Below are 17,368 nucleotides of genomic sequence, written 5' to 3'. Positions count from 1 at the left end.
ACACCCCAGTTCCCTCAGCTGCTCCTCACAGGAACTGTGCTCCAGACCCTTCCCCAGCTCCACTGCCCTTCTCTGGACACGCTCCAGCACCTCAGTGTCTTTCTTGGAGTGAGGGGCCCAAAACTGGACACAGTATTCAAGGTGCAGCCTCACCAGTGCCTGGTACAGGGGCACAATCCCTGCCCTGCTCCTGCTGACCACACTGTCCCTGATGCAGACCAGGATGCCGTTGGCTTCTTGGCGACCTGGGCAGACGCTGGCTCACAGTCAGACAACTGTCCCCCAACACCCCCAGGTTCATTTCTGCCTGACAGCTTTCCAGCCACTCATCCCCCAGCCCGTGGCACTGCATGGGGTTATAGTGACTGAAGCGCAGGACCCAGCACTTGGTCTTGTTGAACCTCATACAGTTGGCCTTGGCCCACCCATCCAGCCTGTCCAGGTCCCTCGGGATCCCTCAGGCAGAACAACACTCCCACCCAACTTGGTGTGGTCTGCAAACTTACTGAGGGTGCACTTGATCCCCTCGTAATGATCCTGATGGTAGGACAGATGCTGGGAAAGGCACACAGGCTATTTGTATCTGGAGGGACAAGAGCAAATGAAAATTATGGTTACTGCTAAATCCATTACTCTTGTGAAACTTCCAATGAAGCAAGGTTGTGCCTCACCCATATTTGGTTGGGTTACCTGAGCTGCTATAGGATTGGCTGGATCTTTAAAAACGTCTTTACTTTGAAATTCTGAACACTTGCACATCAAGAAACAACCACTTGCTCTTGGTGGAAAACTACAGCACTTCAATCTAAAAAGTAAATAAAACTTGTCACTAACCAAAATGGGAAGCCTTGGACAATCTGCACAGCTCAAACTTTCGGAAGGCTTTGTACATGTGGCCAAGTATGAAATGTTTGGGATGATAATGACCCAGGGGTTAGAGATCAAACCGTTTCTTTTTTCTCTTTGCTCGCTCGGTACATCTGGCAGTGTCAGGGTACTGTTCATTCTGCTGTGTCCCCGGTTCAGTTACTTAACGCGCCCTGTTCAAATACACGTCTGATGAACGAAGAGCAGGGAGCAGGTCTGTTAGCACATCCACACGCCTCTGCACACCAAAGATTTTCGAAGGCAGCTGTAGAGTAATTTTTCACAGACTGAAGGGGAAGGCAGCAATCAGAAAACCCTTTACAGATTAGAGAATGAGCTGAAAAACCCAAACTGCGAGGGACCTTAGGCCAAATAGTTTTGTCTATAATCACAGCAAAATTTTCCTGGATTGGTTTCAAATTTTTAAGATCCTTACACCAGTTTTATCTATCAAAACTCTAGTAAAATGAAACACTGATCTTCAAATCTTGAAAACTAGATGCCATATAGCAGGGCAAAAAGGAAAGTAACACACAAAACCAATTCCAACATAAGGTGTTGGATGAATGTTATCACTTGAGATTAAGTAATAATGGCTAAAACCACCTCAGGTGCAACTTCTTAAATAACTAGGCTAAAACCACCTCAGGTGCAACTTAAATAACTGATTTCCCTCTTTCCCAACCCAAATGGAAGACAAAAGCCAGAACAAAAATCAGTTCAATTTTAATAAAATCATGGTTTTGATGGCAAACAGAACATTGAGTATTTTAAATGTTTCCAGACTGGAATAAATCTAATAAGGTGATGTCCTGTCAGAAAATTAGGCAAATTGTTTTTCAATCTTTCACTTTTTTGCTTCTAGCTGAAATGATCTAAGGAAACATCCACTGCATTGTGCTTGCTTTTAAAGTGTTCTGATAAAATCCAAATGTTAACAGATATTTTCCAGAGTCGATTTTGATTGCTCCAAGAGCTCTATTTAGCTTCTTCATAAAGCTTCTTTTATAAGGTCAGCCAGTCTCTTGAAGGCCTGCAATGACACAAACGTGGTTCATGTTTGTATTCCTGCATTATTTTAATGGGCAACACACCAAACCTATAAAGGTACTAAAATTACCCTAACTGTGTACAAACTCCGTATTTTATACTGTAAAAAACTGCTGATATTCTCTTGTCTTCCTTCTGTAACAACCTGTATGGGCTTTGACTGGACAAAACTTCCAGTTCTCTAAGACAAAAAAGGCAGAGCTTTCAGAAAGCGAAAAATACATACATTAATGTTCAAAGGTTAATCAGAGTTCAGATGCAGCAAAACAGTTGTACTTTTAATACAATTAGTGATTTCTGGAAGAGTGTCTCTTTTAATACAGGGGCCTAGAGGCTCTAAAGGAGAAAGAAAAGGAAGACAGTTGAGTTGGGAAGCACATAAAAGTTACAGTTTGACTGTTAATAGTATGGTTACGAATTACTTCTACAAAGAAGAAGGAAGAAATACAGAAGAAATCTGTTACAAACCTTCACAAATGAATGAAGTACAACAAACACTGAACAGTTTCAAACACCTGAATCGTGACTATTAAATCTGCACAAATAAATGTGTCCTATCTTTCTTCCCACTAATTTTACAGATAAAGCCAAAAACCAGCCAAAATATTCCCAAAATACACAGAAGATTAGTTCCTGAGGAAAGAAATACAGCATATATGCCAGCTGTATCAAAGAAAAACAATATTCTTTCTTATAAAGGATTGATTACACCCACAAAAGAAAGCAGGTAATTCAATCTCAGGAATGGAAAGTCTGGAGAATAAAAGATGTGTGATGCCTGCTAATGCTAAGGCAAACAGCAAAACTTAACTCAGACTTCCGTAAAACCTTAATGAATCATGTCTGGGAGGAATAAGTGTGAGACTCCACATGTATGAGATACACAGAAAAATGTGAAGTGGCCCTAAAAATTTGGTACCTTTCAAGTCATTTGGATATGTGTATCTCACCTAAGAATCAGCTAATACTGCTTAATCACCTAAATACAACAAAAACCCCACACTAACATTCAAGAAAATACATAAGAAGTAAGTAAAAAAAGGGGCATTATTATTGATAAAAATGGGGAGAAAAAAAAAATCTCACCAGATCCATCTGAGCTGGAGAAGAAAGAGAGAAGGAGGCTCTGACGTAAGAACTAGGCTCTGAGCTGTCGACATTGAATGCTCCTCCAGGAACAAGTAACACCTAAGAAGAATTGATTCGCCACCCAGTTATCACCACTTCTACTACAGCATTAAAACACTACATGACATTGAATTTGAGAAAGCTTACTGCTGAAACACTGGCATCTGAACATGGCTTAACAGATTTCTTCTCATCAAAATGAGAAGCCAAAAACATGCAACCTGAAATCAGGGTTTTAATAACAAAATCAAAGGTTTTGGTTACCCAGGCTGGCGGGTTACCAGGTCCAACTTAGCATCAGTGTTTAGAAGCACCAGTGAGGTGGGATGTAGTTTACTCAATACACAGTGCTGGCTCTTATAAACTGTAGAAATGAAATCACACGTAATTTCTCTTACTGAAAAGAGAATAGTGGACAGCCATCATTCATACAGGTACATATATTCATATTATTTATAGTATACATGACATCGTACTGTGTGTTATCATGGTTCAAATTTAAGCGAGCTGATTAAATATCAACATCTGATTAAAGACATGAAAATATTTTATTTACGGGTCACTGTGAGACAAAGACCGACCTGGAGACTCACCGATGGCGCACAGCAAGTTCCCCTGCTTTTTTATGTGTGCGCCCGTGTGCGGATAGATAGGGTAGATGTATTGTACTCTTGCCTCATTTCACCCTAACGTCATACGCCATGAAACCATAGGTCATACCTCTTTCTGCAAAGCTTTTTCCATGATCAGCTGCTGTGTGTCAGAAACACCTTTAATTTTGATCCACAGGAACATGCCAGCAGCAGGAGGGTACCACTCTGCCAAGTCTGGGGTGGGGGAGAGAGAGACACACAGAAAAGAAGGGAATCAGGAAAGAAACCTCTGACCCTGATACATTACAGATTCAGTGATGTTATAGATTTGTCGCTCTGATGAACATAAAGGGAACCTGGGCCACAAGGCCAGGATGTCACTTGCCAAGTCTGAAGCAGTCCTAATCAAATTTGTGTGGGCTTACTGCACTTGTGCTGGTATCCTCAATACCTTCTGTGAAAGTGACTGCTCTGAATTACAGAAATCCCAGACACTGGCAAACTCTATTTGGTGATTACTTTCAGATCAAGTAAACAATCTAAAATAATTTCTCTGATGCAGTTTCTCCTAATATCACACTGACTATCAACAGTATTTTAAGTATAGCAAAGCTCAAAACTCTTTTAAGTTACAATAATCATAGGTTTTTTCCCCAAAGAAAATGAGAGCCTAGTAGGTAGGAGGATGGGAATGCTTAGAGATTTGTGTCTGAAGTTATATATGCAGACTTACTGTATACCTTCTCTTTACCTAGAATTCTTTATCTGCTTTGGGACATATTTTTGAAGAAACAGACATCTTCTCCAGCTCTTCCTCAATGCATTTAACCATTACATATCTACAAAATAAAGGTCTGTTTTCCATAATATTATGGCTCCTATTAAGGTCTTCCTATTTTCTAGTATAGTCTTTTACATGAGTCTCACAACACACTTTAAGGCAGACCAGTGTTTACACTGTTTTTATACTTGGGGAATTGAGACAAAGAGTGCCTACCTAGGCCAACAACCCAGGGTCGTTCATAAGCCATGTAGAAAAAGAAATACTTTGTATCTAAAAGCCTGGAATTCGCAAAAAAAAGTGCATTGATGATTGTGTGGTGCCCAAGTACTCATGTCCCAAGGAAGTATCATCTAAGCTCAGTGGGCAGGTCTTGAGCAGTTATTGCTGATTCTACTTTGACTAAAAGAACTGAGTGATTAAATGTAATTGCATTATTGTTGATCAAATTCTTTCGATGCTCCATGATTAACAACAAAACGGGACACTTTGAATTGATTTCTGACCAAAAAATATTACCACTACTGCTATATCCATCGTTAATCAATTTTTTTAAAATTATGGCCACTAAATGTGGCTACATCAGAGAGATTTTAAAGACAGGGATTTTAAACATAAGAAGCAAACATAACCATAGTGGAGTGAAATACATGGTCTTTGTGAAACTGCTTTATACATTTAGTGTGGTGAGCTTTTTTCTCATCATGTCCCACCAGAAAAGCATGAAAACAGCAGCACTAGATTTGTCCTAAGCTTCATATTTAATGTCATTGATTAGCTTATAGTGCTTACCTGTTACCTCAGTGATTTTTCTTGAGCACAAAGATGATGAATAGCTAGAAAAAAAATCCCAGTCATTAGCTGTGTTGCACTCACTGACCTTTTAACCACTTGTCAGCAGCCACGAGCATTGCATCCCGCTGGCTCCTGTAGAACTCCACCACTCTGAAAGTAAATTAGCAGTTCAAAGTCATGATCCTACAGTGCTTCAGAGTCCCTTTGCTTCCAGAGGCAGAAACAGAGCTTTTCCACTCAAACAACTTCAGGGCACATTTCATAAAAACGTGAGCGTATCCTAGATGGGCAGGATACAGTGTACTATGTGTATAAAGCTGTGTATGTCTCGGAGAAGTCTTGAATGCTTCAGCGTGTCTCTGACAACGCGCCGATCAACCCCACAGAGACAGTGATCGTGTGGCTGCTTCTTAAGCTTCACCTGCGCCATGGAAACTCTTTAGGTATTTTATTCATTCTGGCCATGATATCAGTGGATACAAGTCCTGTTGGCAATATTTACCACACAAAACAAGCATAACGAAGAAAATGAAGGACTTGTACACATGCAAAAGCACAAGAGTGCATTTGGATTGAATTTGTGTAATAGGTACATGCAGAAATGATATTTCACAAGGTAAAAACCAAATCATATGATAAACCTGTCATCACTCTTTGCCAGCTTTCCCTTTTCTAAGCTTTTGAACCTATCTCTCTCCTTCACACTTTAAATAAAACTTGGAAATAATTCCATTTCTTACTGAGGAAAATAACCCTAACCCAAGTTTCAACATGAAGAAGTCTTGCGCAGTGGCTTTTGTCAATATAAATAGAGACAGCTGTGATTCTGCAACAGGAGATGTGAGAGAAAAGCCTGATGTAGAGCTCATAAATCAGATGCAAACGTGTTCCCTTCTCTGTACAGAAACCATACTTAGCAGTAGGTGTAATTTTACATTTAGATATTTTAAAAATACTCTTTGAACGTATTGCTTTGATTTCTGAATGTATTTTATTATACCTCATGCCAAAGGCTTATACAGTTTTGGGACTCGGCCTATACCAGTTGCTACATTCTGCATGAAATGGTATAATTTCACTTACGCCGTTTTTACCACATCACAAATTCTGTTGCAAGTTTTTGCTTTTCTGTTGTCATTTTACATTCATGTTGGAATGAAACAGTGACATAAGACTTCCACAAAAATGTAGCTGCTCCAAACAACAGGCTAGCTCCCTCTCAACAGCATGATCTAATGAGCCAACCTTGTCCAAATGAAATCACCCGGAAAAGAGTGGTCAGCTGTTGGGCTCACTGATGTCAGGTGAGTTCCCTTCAGATGGGAGCTGCGTGATGGCTGTGCCAGAGGACCGGCAGATTGCTGGCCTGCAGTAGTTACATCCCAGACCTGCATGTCTGCAACTTCACGCAGAGCTCCTTCCGGACTCTTGTGTGAATACTGTCACTCTTGGTCACCTGGCTTATCCATCTGGCCTAATATGGATGCACCTACTCTGACCCCTTTACTGCTAAGAACATTTTGTGACGGTAACAAGGAGCAGAATGACAGATGATGTTCTCCACCCTGCCTGGACCTCTGCACCTCTGCCAACCCCCTGCACCCCAGCCAGACTCCCTACACCCTGCCTGGACCCCTGCACCCCAGCCAGACTCCCTGCACCCTGCCTGGACCCCTGCACCCTGCCTGGACCTCTGCATCCCTGCCAACCCCCTGCACCCCAGACAGACTCCCTACACTGTGCCTGGACCTCTGCATCCCATCCAGACCTCCTGCACCCTGCACTGACCCCCTATACCCTGCCACCTCTGCCAACCGCCCTGCCTGGATCCCTGCATCCCGTATGACATGACCCTACCTGTCTATATGCTCCAAGAAACCCTTTTCTCCCCATTGCTGAAGAAGCTGTGATATCATAATCTAAAGAAATAAAACACATCATCAATACCGTATTTTAAACAAGACTGTTCCAGAGTCATCAAAAGACATACAGCATTATTCAAAATTCCACACAGGCAAGAAACCCCAGAGCGGGGTCTCTTGAAACCCTTTACAAACAGAGGTGCCAACAGCAACAGGCCACTGTACTCCCTGTTACCATTGTCTCCAGGGATCGTGGCAGTGTTTGGAAGCTGGGGTGGGGGCAGGGAAGATATGGATGGATGGATGGATAAATATGGTAGTCAGGACAAAAAGGGAAGGCAATGTTGTATTTCTTTACCCTCCCGCCCATATCAACCTCTCTGCTTTAATACTGCCTCTATGATGAACTAATGGAGGTGGAAGATGGAAGCCACATTTAGATGTGCTTATGTCTCCTTCCCTTATTACGAACGACAAAGCGACTGTAGCTGGCAGCCTGCTTTGTAATGTCTCTGTGGGCTGCCTGTTTCATTCTGGAATGAACAGAAAAAACCTACGTGCATCCAATGCACACTTTACTTTGATGTTTTTCAAGTGAACCTACTAGCAAGAGGTACAGAGTACTTTACACCTCGATCCTCCAGACGTGAGGGTTAAGAGCATGTTAGCTGTGCTTGCCATGCACTGAGACAGCCTCTAGCTCTGGCTGTAATTCCCATGGTGGTCTCTCTTCCTTTGGCAGAACAAGCAACGTAGGTGCTTATTAACAACAGAACTGCAAATGTGCTAAGCTGTTTGGTTTTGGTTTCTTATGACTTGGAATAGGTTATCTTCTCTAAATACAATTCAGTTGGCAGCTTGGTACTTGCCTGTGTGAAAGTGCTGGTGTGCATTGTTGAAACCTGAATGTGTAGAATTACTCTGTCGATGAGAGGCTTGGGACCTGTCAGAAAACCTATTCTTAACCTAGAGAAAAAGAAAAAAAGTTACTACAGAAATGCAATGTCTTAATACTTTGTGAGAGTTACGGTTTAACTTGTAACTGTGAAAACCTGTAACCATTTCATTGACACTGTAATGATCTTTTATGCATTTAAGCTTATCTATACTTTAATACTGCCCTAAGCACCAGGTTTATGCAACTTATAAGCTGAGTACCAGAGCCACAAAACAAAAACGTTTAAGGGTTTTCAATGCTTATAGTTGCTTCTGAGTTCTGCGACTTCAGGAGATGCCCCATGTTTATACGCTTTCCTCTGCAATCACAAAGATTACATGAAGGAAAGGGAAGGAAAGGCAGGTTTTCACATCATGAAAAACCATAAATGCTCTGGCTTTATGAAAAACAGATGGGAAGCAGCAAATAGCTTTACTCTCTCACTCCCTTTCAGTACTGCAGAATAAATGTAATTCAGGCTGAGAAAACGTCACTCATGCTTCAATACTTATGACCCATCTTTACAGCCTGGCCAAAGTTTTTCTCTGAAGAAAAACAGAACCAGTAAGCTCATATGTGTCTGACAAAGATCAAATTGCATCGTTTCTTTTTGCAGTGTCGCTTCTGAAAGTGCAGTCACCCTTAGCACCCTGTTGTCTCCTCCCTTTCTCAGGGATGGGGTTATAATCCACTAGCTGCGAGTGCAGAATTCATATTACTTCCTTATATCTGTTAGAATATTACACAAAGCAAGTTAAAAATCAAATATATTGACTTGTGTGACATGCAAAACAGCCAGCTTAGTTTTTCAGGCAGGTGGAACCAATGTGAAAGAAACGCAAGGCTATAAGACAAGAGATCAGTATAATCCTATGAACAGTTTGTGCAGAATGATGCCTTCATTTCCCTTCTGTATTACAAATTTAGGGAGTCTGCAGGAATGGTAAGAGATAGAAGAAATAGAAAAAGGAGAGAGAAAGCTCCTAGGAGTCCCAGGAACAGAGCTGGAAAACAACTTTCTGCCCGTATGGTATCTGCAAGAATGGGTGGCCTGGGGCATGGCTTAACTATTGGTATCAGAAGAGAAATAGAATCTGGAGTTAAATGGCTGCCAAGAGATGACATGAAAAGTGAGCAGACTAAGAAAAACTGTGGATCCAAAAGAAGATTCCAGAAATGGATAGGTGTTAGATGAAAAAACAGTATGACAGGTCTGATCATTTTGTATGAAGTATTAGTCTCGTGCCTTAACTGAACAAGCAGTGCTGAGCAGTCTGAAGCTGGCCTTACCCAGAAGAGAGGATTTTAGAGAAAGAGTCAGTCCTGATAACTCGGCCATCCACATCCATTGAGAGGAAAGTTGGAGCCCATGGCTTGGAAGAAAAATAAAAAATAAAATTCAAGGTGCTAGTAAGGATTATGATGGAAGTATTTTCTTTACTATGAAGACATAATTCATTTCTTAAAGAAATATTTTGAGACTATTTTATCACATTATGCATTCCAAGGGAAAAAAAAAATGCACTAACTTGCCGACAAGTGATTGTTTAGGCTAGTTGTCTGAGATGTGATTACAGCATTCTGTGAAAGACATCAAGAAACCAGCCTTGTCATTTTTTGATACTCAGCCCTCTGTTCAGCATACAACTGTTCAGTTCAAGGTTTGGTATGATGCCGTAAGTAGGAGAGAAGTGATGACGCCTCTGACAAGACCTTTTTTATGGAACAAATAGAAAGTTACTGTAATTTCTAAGATGGGGCCTGTAGCTTAAAAGGAAATCAAAAAATATGACTAAATTTTGATCCGAGTTCAGCATGATTTTCCCCTATCAGGAATGCTACTTTTACACCGTCTCCTCTTACACTCTCTAACAAAGCTACATGATGCTCTTCAATGAGTAAGTGAAGGAGGTTTATTGCCTCGCCCCATAACACACTTCAAAACAGAGAATACTGAACTTCCCCTTCTACCAGTATTTTACTGCTTTAGAAGATCAGCTTTAGTCCTGAAGTTAGCAACTTCTGCAGACTGTGCAACCGTAGATACACGTGGAGATGCTTTGATTGTCACCCATGTGGGGAAAATCTACGTGAGGAGGGAAGCTGCCTATCCAGTACTATGTCCTGCAGTATCTGAGAGAACTCTTGGGTTCTCCAAAAGACAAAGGGGTAAAAGCAGTGTGTAGTAGACTGGGAGTAGGCAGTCTTCCACTGAATGAAAGAAGAGACTGGGCTAAAAAGAACTTGAGGCTGCCAGTTTCAAGTGTTGCTTCAGTGGTGTACTTTTTGCTCTGGTGGCTAAATCTTTGCCATTTTCTGACTACTGTTCTGTCCTGGATAAGGCCTGAGGAATGTGAACCACCAATTGACAGGACTGATGCAATAAAATGTCACAAAGGGGACAACTGAAAGTACCATAGGCTGTTAGGCCTTACAGCTACCTTGGTATGACATGAAGATGGAGCACACAGGAAGACCAATGGCTCAAATCTTAGTTCTCTCCTGGATTACAAAAGAATGTGTTACTAAGGGGTACGGAGGACAAATTACCTTTTCAAACTGAAGAAAGTAGTAAGGGTCATCTTCTATTATGAGGAAATCATATTTTCTTGCAAGCTAAAGAAATGAATGAAAAGCAAAGATTGATTAAAATGTAATGGCACTCTACATTCAGTTCTTCCTGAACTATTACCTATTACCAGGACTATATATTATGACCCTGTGGATTGCTCATTCACTATGTACAAGGCCCAGTGACGAAAAACTTGCAAATGCCCAATTTAGACATCAAGTAACTTATAAGAGTGCACATGCTGCCTGCGGTACAAGGACACATGTTCCACGTAGCGTTCAAACTGTGAAGAAAACTTGCAATATATCCATTTTGAAGCAAAGATACCAGCCAGCGATGTACTACTATTACAACAACATTTTATCTCATGCATAGTCCACCTCTGAAGAACTGCCATGAAAGAGCTTCTGTTAGAAACGAGTTCTAGGAGGTAGGTCTACTGGACCAATAATGGCCCAAATGCCGCGAGGTATCCTCAACTGAAACAAGACTGACACCCATTTCCACCTACAAGGCTCACGAGGCCCCAGGTACATACCTGGTAAATCTCTTTCTTGCGCTCTGTGGTGAGAGAGTTTCCAGTTGGGTTGCAGCCATTTGGAATAGTGTACAGGAATTTGGGGAGGTGGTGGCTACGATTTTTTACATCTTCTGAGCTCCAAGAAGACAGAATTTCTTTTAAAGCTTTTGGAATAATGCCATGGTGGTCACTAGGAACATTAATTATGTTACAACCCAAGGGTCTCAGCTGTTGATAGGAGGAAAACAAACTGTCATAATCCTGCAATTCAAAGGTCTTACTTTTGGCATTGGCACTGCAGAATTTCAGTGATACAAAGTCTGACTTTATAGCTATAATGTCAAACATAATTCAATAGAAAGTTTGCCTGAATTTGCTGTGAAACTTGTCAAACTCACCACAAAACTCTTATTTGCCCTGTTAAGTCAACTGAGAAGAAACAGATAGCTCCCATGACCGACTGCTGCTCTTCCCTAGGAAATCACACATAGTTTTGCAAGCAGAAGGGGATTTTTGTGAATGTGAACTGTATTCTCTCAGGACTCCTCATGCTCTTACCACAGACAGTACGTTCATAGCACCTTTATTTCTTGCTGACAATTTACACTCTATTTCAGTGAAAGTGCCAGAACTGTAAGCCACTCTTCACAAAGGGCAAAGAATCTGTTGTCAACAGATATATTCAGCAATACATGGGAGAATGAAATGATCCTACTGCAATGACATGTTGACAGCAGCATGAAAAAAATAGGTAAAACGCTCACAAAAAAAGCATGCTGTCTCCCCTCTGCGGAATTTCAATTTGCACCATGTCGCGCTCTGCATTTTTTGAAGGAAAAATGCAAGTTGCTGCACTGTCAAAATATATCCCTAATAAAGTATATTGGATTAGACAAGATACACCCACACAGCAAACAATTAAAAAAGTCCTTTTGAAGCAAGAGGAGACTAGACTGAAATTGTGGTGTATTATCTATCCTAACCCTTCTTACAGTTCTTATGCATGTTGAGCTGACTTTTAATTACATACTGATTAAATCACTTTTCAGAAGTAAACTTTGCTACTTCTGTGTAGCCCTTACTAACTAGCATCTTCGTACTCATATGATGTTTCAGGCTTATTCAAATTTTATAGTATTTATAGCTATGGTATAATCAGACCACAAAATACTTCAGGTGAGTTTGCTTCAAGCTGACTAGGTTATGATGGCTTTCTTTGCAACCCCAAATGTGACCTTATCCCTTGAACCAACTAGGATTTGGAAGAGGAACTTCCGTCCTGGAAATAACTTTTCAGTAGAAATGCTTCTATGAATTGATACTTACAAACTTACCTAACACTAACAGCTTGATTCTTGGATGTTTTTACAGCGAACACAATTTATATAAACCTGCAGATCAGGTATATTTCAAATGTGACATTCACAATAGCTAAAAAATACTTACAGCTGCCAGTGTCCCAGAGTATGTAGGTGCATCCAAAAGGATGTTGTCCCCAGGATTAACGAGCATTTCAAACACCTGCAAAAGGAAAGAGTATTATAGAAAGACACTGCCATTCTTGTACACATACTTCTGACTTCTTAGAGGGGTTAAAAATCTTGATATTAGTAATTCCCTAACCCTTTAATTATGCAGTCTGAGAAAAAGCGGTGAACAGATATGAATTTCAGCCAAATGAAACTAGGTAATCAGCTAGAGAATGGCACTTTGAAATGGAAAGACAGCGCTCCATTATACAGAAGCAACAGTGCTTTGGTTTCAGAAAGGATCAACTAAGCAGCAGTGAGAGTGAACTGGAAAGGGTAATTATTTAAGGAAGTCTAACATAATGAGAATGGAGTTATTGCAAAACAGATCATGCACCTATGTACTTATTACTTCAGTACTTGAGAAACATGAAACGTTACACTAAAGCACATTTTCTTACAGGCTCTTTGGTTTACCCAAACGTTCATGCACCCTGACAAATCAGACTGTGCACCAGTCTTATTTCAGTTCTATTATACTGCATTGATAATAACAAGAAATATATTTAACAAATGACCCTGCATATAGTTATACAGTGGCACTTAATGCTGAGTATAACTGAACTGATGGAAAAAAAAGAGCTCTCTGGAAGAAATGCTTTTCACATATGGAGCTTTCGGTCTTACTTTACACAAGCCTTCTTGGCTGCCAGTTGTGACACACACTTCCATTTGTCCTTGCGTAGGACTGTAGTCGGCTGTGGGAGGATTATGTAGATTCCGTTGGAAATCCTTTAGCCAAGACAACAGCTCTGGAATCCTGAAACATGAATAAGGTGTATCAAACATCTTAAATAGGCCAGAGCTAGGCCCTTCCTCTGAATCACTGCCAGATGTAGCACACAGTACTGCATCTGCTTTCAGCTGTCACACAGATACACTGCGTTGTTGATTCTGACTGCTTTACTGAATGATGACAATGAGATCAGTATGTCTTATGGAAAAGCAGAGGAGACAGGCATCCATACACCAAGTATACTGAAATCTGTGTGGAAATTATTTGTCAGGAAGGAATAGGGGTGGAAGCTGAACAATACCCACTCCTAGGGGTGATCTGTCCATACTCAAATGTGGCAACGTGACAGAGCTCGCAACACTGCTATTAACAGGCTGCAGATAATAAGGATTTCTGAAACAGATTTTTTTCCAAAAATACGTCTTAACATCTCGTAGGATGTTCACAAATGGGTGATTGATTTAAATATTAAGAAAAGTCTTAACTTCAATGATTAATGCTCTGTGTGTCTTGGCAGGTACCTAAATATTTTTGCAAGCCTGTCACAAGCCTGACTCAGTGTTGTCTGCTGGGAAGTTCATGAGTGCTAAAGTAACTTAATGACATGCAATTTTTTAACTAAAGGTGACAATACTATAAATACCTCCATTCTTCTACCACAAGCAGTACACACTGACTTTAATATCTGGTACTAAATGAAAGCAGAACAAATACTGCACAGTGTGGAAGCTATGTACGCAATGGAGTATCTTTTAATGAGTATCTTATTGCACAGCACAAAATGATTCCTCCTGGTGATCTGGGAGTCTGGATTCTCAAATACTAGCAGCCAGGAAATGCTGTGGCTTGAGGATTACTTACATGAGTGTTTTTTTTTTTTTTAAATTACTCATTTGCTCAAAACTTCCCACTTACACTGAAATGTAAATAGTGAGGCAAATTGGAAGAGTTAAACCTGGTTTGGTAAAACAGGCTTTACAAGCAGGTTTTAAAATCACAGGTGAATTAATGGATTTTAAGATCCTTTGATTCTGGTATCTTAAAGAGCAAGCAGCTGTGACAGATACCCTGCTGAGGCTGAGTACTGGAGAGCTCTCTTCATCAAATCTTCCCCAATCTCAACAGCAGTTCCATGTCCAATGGTGACTGTAGCCCTCTTAAATGGAAAAACATTAGGGTTTGGTGCTCCTCCAGCCAGAGAGATGAGAGATGGAGGAGACTTCTGCATCAATTCAGCTGGAGTGAAAGGAAAAAACCTTGATTACAACATGATCATTGCAACACTGATCATATTCTTTAGTCAGTATGTAATAGCGGTCCAGAGAAGCTTGTTCCACGTTTCATTGTATTTTTTTAACTGTCATGAGTTCAAAAAGTTGATAATTCTTTCTTAAACTCACCTGTCTACTCAGAGTAAATGGGGAAGACATGGCTGATACAGACCAAAAGAAAATAATCATGTCTGGTTTAAAATTAATTATAAATAGCTTTATCTTATCTGTACTGTTCTACTATTATTAAAACTTCTGATGCAACAGATGTCTTTTAAGCTTCAAGAAATTAAAATCTCCATGATCTTCTGTTTAGACTGACTTGGAACAACTGGCTTTGGTTTTTGCTCAGTCTCACTTTAGCTGGTGTGACAGTAGCGCAGCTACACTGACAGTTAAATCTATGATTACAGCTTTTCTATAAGGGAGTGGGAATGCTTCTGGCAGCCCAGCTTTAGTGGCAGAGGCGCTGTGTGTAAATAGTTCAGTATGAAGAAAATGTTAACAACTCCTGCTTTGAAGTCACAGTTGCACAATCATTCAGATCCAATCTACGCAGCACAGACTGGACCTTAATCCAGCAAGGGCACGTGACTGCATTAAATATAAGAGCTCACAATATGGCATTCTGGCAAACTGCGTTGGCAGTTTTACATCAGATGCGAGAGGACAGATGACACCAGACCTGGCTTAAAGCCTCGTGTTATCAAGTTTATTCTCCACTACTTACTAGAAGACGTGAGCATGGGGAGTTAATTTTTACCAATTCAGCAATATGGGTCATGTCTGTGACTTTTGGCCTGATAAAGAGAGATTTACTTTGTCATCAGAACTGCAACCTCAGTGTGTCCTTCTGCACAAGCTGTGCTACTTCATATTTGTGTTATGATGCATATCAATGTATCACTTGAAAACGTATAGAGATGACAGCGAATTAGCTGACTTAGCTGTACCTGTATGCAGACTTTTAAGCAGAACAGCAAATGCCAACCCCCTACCCAGAGAGGAAATTGACCCCTGAGGGCTTAAGTCGTGATGTATGTCTCATGCTCTGATTTTGTCAGGTCCCTGGAGGTTTCAACTGAGTAAACAAGTAGGCAGTTAACCTTTCCTGTCCGTCATACAGAAGACTATGTAACATGGTAACCTAAAGAGAGCATAATAAAGAAATGGAAAGTGTAGTAACACTGAGGGGGTGGAGCAGTAAGGAATTTATGGTCATTAACAGAATACAGGAAAGCTAGGTGGAAAGAAGTTTTATGCTGGGACTGAATTTTAAGTCATTAGTTGCTGCATGGCTCTGGACAACCAGCATAAAGTCAGTAGCGAACTGTGCCAACAGCCCTGCGTCAGAGGCAGTAGCAATGTTTTTTCAGATATGCTGAAGTGACAATACAATTTTGTCTCTCTGGATGGATTTCTGAAATGGTTCAAGGCTTTATTCTTTATACCTGCTTGTCATCTCAACTTGACAGAAGTCCAAGCAGTTAACTGGCCTCCCTTATCGGCTTACAGCAGTTTTCTCGCAAGCCCTTTTCAAGTCGTTAGCCGTGGTACCCCAGCAAAGCCCAGAATGTAGAATTACACCCTTCCAGAGAACCTGGAAAGAACAGGCATATACTCACTCAGAAGCCTTATCGGAGATGCTTTTCTTGATGCACTCACAGTGGTGATGAATCGAGAGTAATTCATGTCTACCGGGAAAGAGCAATTAGTTGGACAGGAAGCTGGAAAAGTGAATAGGCACCCCAGTGCTTTTGTATATGCATCTCTCACAAGTAATGCTTCCAATGTGTCATCTCCATATATGTGCTCTGTCATAAATTAAATATCTGTTCATGTTAAAAGCAGTGCTAGAACTGATTTTCCTTGCAGTATTCAGGGAAAAGGCTTCTACTTCACACTCACAGGTTCTGTCACAGCCTACCAGTGACAGCAGCACAGCAAGATTAGGCCAGTTGCTGCTATTCTGATAAACACAGATAGCAGTATAGCTTCCATCTGGGGAATTTGCTGGTCTGCCAGTCAGCGGGAAAAAGACTTCTTCCCCCTCCATTTACTGCCAGCTGTAGAGTTTTAAAGGCAGATTACCAATCTGAAGATCAGACAGATCTCAAACATCATCTCTTTTTTAATGAGAAACCAGCTTTATTTAGCTGTATTACGTATTGCGTTTAAAATCCTTTAATGATTGCAAGCCATCATGACGACTGACAACACTTAGCACATCTGACTTCATTTTTTTCAGGAAGGATAATGAAGAAAGTCTTTCAAAATGCTTCAGATGAGTGCTTTCCCTCCTTGACCCCGGTGCCCACAAGATTCAGTGGACAGTGAACTGCAGCCCTGCGGGAAGCCTCAAGGCCTAGTCCTGCAGGAAAGCCATCTGCTGCTTTCTAAGGTAGGAAAACAAAGGAATGAACTGAAATGAAAGGAAGGCTGTTATTTTAACTACCAGCATGCTTCTACAAAGGATAATCCTCTAACAACCAGAGGATGTGCTGGCAGTTATTGCTGAAGATGTGCTGGCAGGATTTGCTGACAGATGACAGATCATCTGTCCAGCAAGGCTGCACTAAAAAAAGCAGCCAACCTCCCGCTTATTTAAAACTCCCGTTCTCAACCTTTCTGGCCCGCAGGAGCCTTCCCCCAGCGGCAGCTCGCCCGGGCCCCGCCGCGGCAGTGCTGGCTGTAGGCAAGGGCTTGCTCCAGCGCTCCAGGCCCGGC

The 17,368-nt window shown here is 41.1% G+C and overlaps 1 protein-coding gene across 2 annotated transcripts; it reads right to left on the bottom strand.

The window, feature by feature from the left end:
- Positions 1-1,805: 1,805 nt before the first annotated feature.
- On the bottom strand, positions 1,806-16,333 carry AADAT (aminoadipate aminotransferase). Of its 2 annotated transcripts, none has more exons than XM_010151430.1 (13): positions 16,263-16,333; positions 14,438-14,626; positions 13,262-13,394; positions 12,552-12,626; positions 11,124-11,333; positions 10,564-10,629; positions 9,304-9,386; positions 7,946-8,042; positions 7,072-7,133; positions 5,300-5,364; positions 3,766-3,872; positions 3,004-3,105; positions 1,806-1,900 (listed from the first exon to the last, which is right to left on the bottom strand). In XM_010151430.1, exons 1-13 carry the CDS (start codon positions 16,331-16,333, stop codon positions 1,859-1,861), a joined length of 1,302 nt encoding a protein of 433 aa, XP_010149732.1. In that variant the 3' UTR covers positions 1,806-1,858. The 2 variants fall into 2 exon arrangements, with proteins under 2 accessions (XP_010149732.1, XP_010149733.1); XM_010151431.1 differs by having other exon boundaries at positions 14,438-14,606; positions 16,267-16,333.
- Positions 16,334-17,368: the final 1,035 nt, after the last annotated feature.

The sequence above is a fragment of the Eurypyga helias genome, unplaced genomic scaffold (genome assembly GCF_000690775.1).
Source record: "Eurypyga helias isolate BGI_N326 unplaced genomic scaffold, ASM69077v1 scaffold15055, whole genome shotgun sequence".
In the NCBI taxonomy this organism is placed as follows: domain Eukaryota; kingdom Metazoa; phylum Chordata; class Aves; order Eurypygiformes; family Eurypygidae; genus Eurypyga; species Eurypyga helias.
This window is presented reverse-complemented; position numbering and strand designations above follow the sequence as displayed.

What these genes read in the sequence shown, in the direction of transcription:
- AADAT (XM_010151430.1), bottom strand. Translation starts at nt 16,333, where the DNA reads ATGAATTACTCTCGATTCATCACCACTGTGAGTGCATCAAGAAAAGCA. An exon ending in CAGTACTCAGCCTCAGCAGG is followed by an intron (nt 13,395 to 14,437) that starts GTATCTGTCACA and finishes TTCATGTTTCAG; the next exon opens with GATTCCAGAGCTGTTGTCTT. An exon ending in ACTCTGGGACACTGGCAGCT is followed by an intron (nt 11,334 to 12,551) that starts GTAAGTATTTTT and finishes TCCTATCAACAG; the next exon opens with CTGAGACCCTTGGGTTGTAA.